Raw genomic sequence first — 10,231 nt, 5'->3', positions numbered from 1 at the left:
GTGTCGTGCACATCCAAAGTTGAAGTGTATAAATGTAATTTAAAGTCAAGTTAAATAACATATTTATATATTATGCCTAATTAATTAGTATAACTTTATTTTATCAATTGAGATTATATAAAAAGCTCTCCTTCCATAAGTGGACTAAACAGTAATCACATATTTCTAATTTTTAAGTCTTATTTGTCCATTAAATCTATATAGTTTTTATATAATAAAACAAATGGAGTTTTTATTTTTTTTTTAATAAAAAGAATCTACAAAGATTTAGTATATCTACCCACTGCCCCTACATCCCTTCTTTTTTTCTCATTTTGCATGTTCATATTATCATATATATAAATATTTGCCCTTTTTTCCTCTTTAAATTTTTAGCTATATGTCGTTTTCTTATGTCCTATATTTACAATAAACTTTTTTTTTTTAGTATTTTGTCCATATTATTAATTAATGAATAAATTAAATCGCAGAATTGACTCTCTAAACAAGTATATAATACTATTGGAGTTAGATGATATTTATTTAATAATTTTGGTTTAAATTATATATTTATCTTAAGAACTTCATTAATTTAATCAGATAAATCAGACTAGAATCACAAATCTATAAACTTCAAATTATGACTTCGTCGCGAATTCCAACCACATATTATTTCCACTCTCACTTCACCAACCCCCAACCTTGACCACCTCATCCCCTAGTTATATATTTGTCATGGTTAAAGCATAGCAACTTCATCTGTATCGATTGTTGTGGTACACTGGTGGGAGTTTTCACCCTTAATCAGAGGTTTCGAATTCGTGCTCTAGGTATGGAGAAAATCTTGTTAAGTGTGTTACCTTCAAATGAACCCTGCAGAGCGCGATCTGGATTTAGTCAGAAGCTTCAATGTGTGCTCTGAATATTGAGTAGAAAAAAAAAACTTTCATTTGTATAGTATTCAATGACTAAGGCTTGAGATATATTCAATTAGGTGAATGGGATATTTGCATTTTATTTTACTATATATATAGGGAGCAGGATTTAGCACTAATATAACAAAAGGACTGCTTTCACTGTATGTGTAATGTGAAAGTCAAAAAGATATTTTCTTTTAATGCAATCAAACACAATATACATGATTACCCAACAGGACCTATATAGTAACCTCAATATTATTTTTCAAAACAATTTCTATTTCCTTTTCAAAATGGTTTCTCTAATTAATTAGGGGATCAAGGAAACTTTAGTTTATTAGAAAACATTGGTCAAACATTTATAAATTCGTTCTTTGAAACACAAATATATTTCTTTTTATCAACGACGGTTTCGAAGTTCAATAAACTAAATAAAATAATGTAGCTTTATAATTGAAGTTTTTAATGGTATATTATACTTTTTTTTATTAATCAAATTATCGATCGTGTTTCTCTTTTATATCACTATTGAACTTATAAAATGATAAATAGATCGAGAGAACCATTTTTAAAAAATCACAAATAGATAACTCGAGAAACTAATAAATAATTTTCAATAAAATCTACTTGTTTTAAACTATATTTTTTTTCTTCTTGCAACTTTAATGTTGACTCCAAATACAAAATATTTCAATATGCAATGTCTGGGATATAAGAGAAAATAAATAATGTGCGTAAAATATTACTAATTCACTGCTCAAAAAAGGCAAGATATTTTCATGCTACACAAAGTTGATTCAACACAAAACCATGACATAATGCCAATATATGATTGATGAGTGTGATTTACATCCTATTCAACGTCTTTTCAGTCGAGCTTGTCATATCAAACTTATTTAATACAATTTATATTTTTTTGTTCAATTTATCAGTTATTGCATATGAGGAGGGAATTTACTAATGCACACACAAAATAATAACGATGAATTTTCGAGTTAAAATATAATAATGATACCAATATACTCAACACGTTGTGAAAGTTTTTGGGGACCTATTTGATCCATGCTTTTCACTTTATTTGAGTACTACAACTCCACAATCCATATAGATATCCCAAAGATTCATTTGCTATCCTCAACCCACCAATTTGCACATAGTGTATACCCAAACTTTAAATAATCTACTATGGGAGCCAATATTATATAAATAAAATACGTTACGTTATGGATTGAACACGTATTTGACTTTTTTTTTTATTTTCTTTTATTGAGTGCTTTAATTATGTTTAGAGTGTCTCACTTTGTTTAGAATTTGTTGCTTCTTTTTTTACTCTCACTATTTTAGAAATATGTAATACGTAATATCACTTATTGTTACGTAAATTGAGTGATAGAAATTAGAAATTTGTATAAAAAAAGAAAAGAAAGAAGAAGACAAATTTCATTCATTCATTAGTGCAAAATAACTCGTGAATTTTCATGCGATCAAAGGTTTTAATAGGATGAATAGAATCATTAGTTTCAAAAGTAATTAAATTAGGCACCCCATTTTCGAGTCTAGTAAATGAAAAATAGTCTGATAAGGAACACCTTTCCTTTCCCACTTAAATATGTTCCCTTCAACGTGACTCAAACCCTCAACCTATCGATTGATGATGAAAGTACTATGTAGCTACTTAAACAAGCCTAACCTATCAACACCTGAGAATCAATGAATCAAAATCTCAAAATAAATATCAGATACCGAACAAAACAAAATATTAAAAAATTCTAAGAATCACAAATATAATATTGGAGAATTTATGTCCTATAGAAAATGACTAGTCTGAATAAGTTCAATGCTTTTGAGACATGTAAAGGAAGACCATGATGTGTGTGGTCATGATGATTCTACTTTGCTTAAATATTGACTACTTATTGTATACAACTTTGCTCTCATTTAAAATTGCGTAACATACAAGATTATATTGTGTTATCATTTACAGTTTATGTCATTTTCACTTTGTAACATACTTATCATGTTTAAAGTCAACTACCTCTTGTGTCTGTATTCTACATTTACCCTCTTCCACATATCTTCAATCATACTAATACGTACGTACATATAAAGTTTCTTTTTACGAATGATGGTTAGGGTAATCCTTTTCAGGTGAGCTAGTTTTTGAAATGAGTTAGATTCAAGATCTATTTCTTTCTTTATCATAGTCCTAGTCATAGAATCGGCCTAATATTGGGATCCCCTTTTATATTGTCCACACTTCAGATGTTCAGTCCTGAACGTGTGAAGGGGTGGAGGTGTTTGACACTCACATCGTTCATTTAGGAATGTGATGACCTTTTTTATATGATCTCAGACGACAATCTTCTCAAGATCTATTAATTTATCAATATTTGATAAAATAAAGTAAGTTATGAGGTTTTTTCCACCATATAGATACTTGGAATAAAATTACTAAACTATGAACTCATGATAGTGTCATACTGATGAGAATACTAAGATATCCATAAATAGTTTATTAAGATTCTTACTCATCGCACTGAGAGCTGAGTTGGCTTTCTCCATGGGGATCTTGTTTTTTTTTATTTTATTATATATATATAAATTGAAAATGAGTACACGAATAAACAGATATATATTAGTTAATTTAGTTAACAAAGCTATAGTTTAGCTAAATTACAATTCACCACTAACATTCCGTGTTGATTATATGGGTTGCAGTTTGAGATTGTATAATTTGTTTGATTTGTATTTGTATATGATAATGATTCCCTTTGGTTTTTAAGTTTTATCATATATACATTCAAATTTTTCTTCCGTATCTTTTTAAGTTTGTATAAACATGTAATTTTCGGGATTTATATAATATAATTCATACAACTATTTAAAACTCAAATGTTTGTGTTTGTATAAATTCTTTATTTCGAGTTTTACGGCTGAAAATAACTCAATTATATAAATACACACGAATTATATAAACGTACCTGCAAATTATACAAACATGATGCGAATTATACAAACGAGTAAGCCATGACTATAATCCGTAAATATACAAATTATATCTAAAGAGCCTAATTAAATTTATTAAAATAACTATTTACAAAATTTCCCTATTAAAAATAGTCGATGACCGTATAATTTCGTTGTCTATTTGGGCTTGTGGATTGGGTATCTACGTACCCACATTTTTATAGTTGGGCTAATTTCTCCATTTAGCTCGTTCTCTTAACAGGCCCATAAACAGCCCCCTGACTTTGCCCATTTGATAGTAGTAAAAAACAAAACAAAACAATGCACTATTCGTCTATCGATTTTAATAGTAGCGGAGTCAGAATTTTTATTAACGGGTGTTAATAGTTATAATAGAAAATGTTATTATGAGAATAGTATGAGTAGAACACCATGAGTTAAAGAAATTTTCTCTAACACTTTAACCATCAAACTAAATATTTAACTTGGGTAAAAAAGTGTCAACGCTTACATACATATTTACTAAACCAAAATTTAATATGTAAATACAATATAATTTTTCGACAAAGAGAAAATTGAGTACGCCACTGAATTTTAATTAATCATCTAACACATGATAAAATGATCATATTAGACACTTTGCTATAAATTCTTGAAAAAACATTACACACTGTTTTCAAGTGTCTATTAGAAGTATCATCTCTTTAATTATACACAGCAATCTCAGTTGAAACAAACTCGAAAATTTCGACTTAATAAAGCTAATGACATATTTTAAGTAGTTAACTTACTACGTTTGAATTTTTATTCTTTTTAGACTGTTCTATCAAATATATTCTCTATATTGAAAATAATTTAATTTAAAACTTTATTCTAGATTGTCTAAACTTTTTCAGAACTTCATCAAATGTCCAGGTCACTCCCATTTATATCATAATAAAATCTAACTATATTTTTTCTCATCCATAAAACTATATAATATCTTGATAAGATGATAAGACACGTGGCACTAATCTCTCTCATCACCAAAACTACAACACTCTCTTTTTCCCCAAATCTTTTCAAAAAACACAAATCAATGGCTTCTCCAACCCTAATTACCCCATCTACATCAACCCCCAAATCCCTCATCACCCCAATCCGATCAAAACTCATCACCTCCGTGACCACCACCACCACCACCAACCTCCGCCGCCGCGAATTCCTCTCTCTGTCCGCCGGAATCCTATCTCCATCCCTTCTCCTTCCCGCAACATCAGCATTCGCAGCTACCGACGAGGAATACGTGAAGGAAGCATCGGAAGTGATTCAAAAGGTGAGATCTACGTTGAATATGGATAAAGGAGATCCGAATATAGCTGATTCAGTTGCTGAGTTAAGAGAAGCGTCGAATTACTGGGTTGCTAAGTATAGAAGAGAGAAAGCTTTGCTGGGTCGGGCTTCGTTTCGTGATATATATTCGGCACTCAACGCTGTTTCGGGCCATTATGTTAGTTTCGGGCCGACTACTCCGATTCCGGCGAAGAGAAAGGTGAGAATCTTAGAAGAAATGGATACTGCTGAAAAGGCTTTAAAGAGAGGAAGATGAAACAAAAGCCAATTTTTTTTTTTTTTGGTATTATTTAAATTTTTCTATATTTAATTTTCTGACTATGAAAATTATATTATAAAGATGAGGAAGTTGAATTAAAAGTCTAAATTTAATTTTCGATTTTGTGATTAAAATAGTATTATAGAGTTTTGACTAGGGATAAAATTTCATGATAATTAGTTAATTACTTGTTGAAGAGTAATAAAAGTCTCTCATCCCTGGTTAATGTGATGATGAACTCTTTATCACGCTTGGAGAATCCTGGTTAATGAAATGGTGAACTCCTTACAACGCTTGGACAATTCTCCTCATTGTAAATTAGTTTTTGGGATATGAGTTAGACTTAAGATCTAATTTCACATAGAGCAGAGTCTGTCTCATTCAATATTGGTGTCCCTAAAATCAAAATTGTCATGCACCAGATGTTAAGCACTGGGCGTGAGGTGAGGTGTTAAAGAATAATTAATGAGATAGATAAATTTTTTATAAGATTTGAACAATTCTTCCCTTTTGAGCTAGATTTTAAAACGTGAGTTAGACTTAAATTCTAATTTCACATTAGTACAAATTATAGAGGAAAGTCTCACGTGAATTATTAGTGATCAATTTGATGTATTTTTATCATAATTGGATTCAAGATGATAATTTTCATTGATATGGAGATTAAAAAGAAAAATACATAGAAGAAAGTCGATGCCCTTTTAACTTGGAGCTGATTTGTACTACATCATGTAGAATATACGTCTTTACTTATTCAATTTTATATAAGTTCAAGTGTTTATTTATGAGCACTTGAAGTTCGACTGTATAAAATATCAATTAAGATCAAATTAGACACAATTTTTTTTTGTTTTTACAAAAATTGACTAAACTTATAAACCGCTCAAAATGACTTCAAACACACTTGTACCATTTTTCACTGTTGGTAGATGACCTATTTTTATTCAACTCGTAAGTTGTAACTAATGAATCTTCCATTTCACAGTCTAAAAATTCTTTTAAGTAAATTAAAAATATTATGAGAAGACGTTATATTATGGTTTGGAAATTTATAAGTTATTACAAACATAAGATGATAATTTTGTTTCATTTGTAAAGTTAAAAAATTATTGAAAAATTAGCAAATTAGTCACAATCACTAATATAATTATTAAAACTGGTTTGGAAATTTATAAGTTATTACAAACATAAGACGATGATTTAATGTTTCATTTGTAAAGTTAAAAAAATTATCAAAAATTAGCAAATTAGTAACGATCACTAATATAATTATTAAAAACATCTACACTTTCAAATAGTTACTATAAAAAATGTCAGTATGTCAATATTTTAGAAATAAATTGAATCATCGTATAATTAATTTTCATTCCTTTTATTTCTCAAATCAAACTCAAAATTAGACTATTTTTTATGAAAAAATTAAAGAAATCTCATCTTTTAGTTTACTTATTTTCATTATCCCCTATAAGTTTTACAAATCTCCAAAATCTTCCTTATTTTTGCATATTAAATTAGTGTATCTCACGTATCAAATTAGTATATCTTGTATAAAATGTACATTAAATTAGTGTATCATGTATAAAATTTAATATACCTTACTTAACAAGTAATGTATTTCGCACATCAGATTAATGTATTAACGCTGATATTATCGTATCCGTGTAATAAATTTCTGTAATTATAAACTTTTAAGGGATTAATTGTAATTTTGCCATAAAAGTATGTTATTTCTGTAATTTGCCTTTTTTTATTCCACAAAAAGAAAAAAAGAAAACATCACCCACTTAGCCATCTTTCTAAGTTTTACCCAAAATCACTCATTTCTTTTCTTCTCATTTTCACCATTGTTATCTCCTTTCATTATTCAAGAAAATCGACTCTTATAATTTCCTATACTTTGTTCAAGAAATCACAATTGATTCAAAAGATTTTTCACCAATTGATAAAGGTAAATTCGAAGTTAACAAGTATTTTGTGAGATTTCTTGTGATATTGTTTTCATATTTATAAAGTATTTTGTATTTGAATTTTTCGTCGTTTAAACAATATTGTTCAATTATTTTGCGAGTAAGTTTTCATATTCATCAAATATTTTGTGAGATCTCTCGCTTTTATGTATTTCAGATCTTTTAAATACTTAATTTGATTTTTTCCCCATAATTTAGATTTATAAGATTGTAGTATCTACATTAGTATTCATACATCATATATTGTTTGATTTTTTATATATTCATATTTAATAATTTCAAATTCTGTTTATAGATTACTAATGCACAAGCGAGAATCTGAGTTTGGTTAAAAAAAGTTGAAAAAAAAGAAACATAACAAACGAAAAAATTGAAGAAAGAGAAAGTTCAAGAAAAAGGTTACAAAATTGAATTTATATCAAATTATATTCATATTAATTTTATTAGTCAATCATTTTTTTTACTCATCATTTGTATTTTATTAAGAATATTGTATTTTTTTTAGTTTGTAGTCATTCAAATAGATATGTCAATGGACTATATTTTTTAAGCATACATGTATTCTTTTTTTCAAAATCAATTTGTATTTTTTTTTAAATATTGTATTCTTCATCAAGAGATTGTATTATTTTTACTATATATATATTTTTTTTCTAGATGCATCCTTATTTCTTTCATAGTTATTTTGTACTTTTTCTTTTAGAATATTATATTCTTCCTCAACAGATTGTATTATTTCAATATGTGTACTATTTCTTTTTCAGAATCTTGTAACTTTTCATAAATTATATTCATATATAATAATTGAACTATATTGAAATACAATCAATAATATTTTTAAAATACAAATAAAAGAAAAACATATTTAACAATCATGTCATGTAATACCATTTTAACCACTAGGATATAATTTGTAGTTTCAATATGAAAGTAAAATAACAATTTTAATTTGAATAATAAAGTGAGCGACTAAAATGTAAAAATTATTAGTATACAATTAGATAAAAACATTAAAAAAAATAAAAAAAATTGATCCAATCGAATGAGAAAGGGATTTCTTTGAAATTGTAACATATGAATATTTTAAGTAAATAACTGTATTTACGCAAATCAAAGAAATAAAAAAAATACATAAATCTGATACATAAAATATTAAAATGTTAACATTTTAAATACATATGAAAAATGTGTCTATGAATTTTTATTCAATGTCAAAATATTGATGTTTTAAAAACTTTCAAAAATTTATGACCTAACAGCTGCAAATGGAGAGTAATAGATTTATGAGAAGCCCATCCCATCAAGTGGTCTATCAGAACACATTTTAGGCCCAATTTAGTTTTGGTTTATATATATATATATATATATAGCAAAAATAATAGAAATAGTAAAACTCTGTAAATAGTGCACTTTAATTATAGTTTTGTTTGCTATGAAATCGTGGTTTATATGTTTCTACATGTTTGCTTGTCAATACACCAATAGGATAAATATATACAAATTTTGTATTTATATATTTAGGAACTTTTCAGAATTTTGTTTGTATATTTCGCTTTTCAATATACAAACAAGGTAACTTATTATAATTTTTCATAAATTATATACAAATAACTAAGATAAGCATACAAAATTCTGAATTTATACAATCAGTATCGAATTATACAAATTCTGTATTTATACAAATAAGGCAAATTATACAAAACATGCGAATAACAAAAATTGAGAAAATTGTAACAGCAATTTGCAATTTTCTTAAAATCATAGCTATAATACCTAATATAAGCTAAATATTTGTGTTCTCCATAATTTTTCTTGGTTATATTATTTTTATCTGAAAGGATCAATTGAACACAGTTTGCCAACTCAATAGGAATATGTTTTAGCTTTTTTTCCTCCCTTTTTGTGTTATTATTATTATTATTATTATTATTATTATTATTATTATTATTTATTATTATTATTATTATGATGATGATGATGATGATAATTATTATCATTATTTTGCTAGTATATTTTATTACTTACTTATATTGTTTTATTATTACTGTTGTTAGTTGTTACGTTTACTTTGGACTATATTTATCATTTTGTTATTAGTACTTCTCTTTCTCCAATATTTTCATCATAATATATTTTCAATATCTATTTCCTAAATGGTTCTGATTTCTTGTGCCAAGAATTTTAAAAAGAATATCTTTATAAAAACTAATGGTAAGGTCTATATACATTTCATTTTTTCGAAGTCCACTTGTGAGATCATAGCCTCTAGCTAGAAAGTTTTGGATTCGTATATCATATGGGTGAGGGAACCATCTAAGGTTGCAATTTCAGCCCATATTGATAAAAAGTTCATTTCGATCATATTTAATAGCTTGGATCACTCATATTTTAATTGGTTAAATATGAGTTTCAAACTATTTTAAGAGTCTCTACAAATATGATCAAAATAGGCTAAATATGGATATCCATATTTGACCCATAATAGAAATCACTTATTTTTACTTTTACTTTCACTCAAAATTTTTAATTGTGCTAAAAAATAAAAAGTTTAATATTATTTTTTCAGAAACAAATTTTGTTTTGCAAAAACAAATTTTTTTGTTTTTGAAAAAAAAATTAGGGGCAGGTTGGTGGATGTAACGACCTGTTTAGTCGTTTTAAGCAGCAGATTTTATTTCTGGAAAAACTGTCTGAGTCGACGGAACCCCACGACGGACCGTCATGGGCACGACGGGCCGTCGAGGGGGTCTCGTTCCAAAACACTTAGAATTCTGAAATTTGGGTACTGAAATCGACTCTCTGAACTTCGT

The 10,231-nt window shown here is 27.3% G+C and overlaps 1 protein-coding gene across 1 annotated transcript; it reads left to right on the top strand.

Moving 5' to 3' along the window:
• The first annotated feature begins 4,863 nt into the window (after nucleotides 1-4,863).
• On the top strand, nucleotides 4,864-5,574 carry LOC107023962 (photosystem II repair protein PSB27-H1, chloroplastic). Its single transcript, XM_015224814.1, has one exon. The coding sequence runs from the start codon at nucleotides 4,942-4,944 to the stop codon at nucleotides 5,449-5,451; it is 510 nt and encodes a 169-aa protein (XP_015080300.1). The 5' UTR covers nucleotides 4,864-4,941; the 3' UTR covers nucleotides 5,452-5,574.
• Nucleotides 5,575-10,231: the final 4,657 nt, after the last annotated feature.

The sequence above is a fragment of the Solanum pennellii genome, chromosome 7 (assembly GCF_001406875.1).
Source record: "Solanum pennellii chromosome 7, SPENNV200".
NCBI classification, from domain to species: domain Eukaryota; kingdom Viridiplantae; phylum Streptophyta; class Magnoliopsida; order Solanales; family Solanaceae; genus Solanum; species Solanum pennellii.
Note: the sequence above shows the minus strand (reverse complement) of the source record. Positions and strands in the feature narration are given on the sequence as shown.

Excerpts from the sequence above, each read along its gene's own strand:
- LOC107023962 (XM_015224814.1), top strand. The coding sequence starts at position 4,942 with ATGGCTTCTCCAACCCTAATTACCCCATCTACATCAACCCCCAAATCC.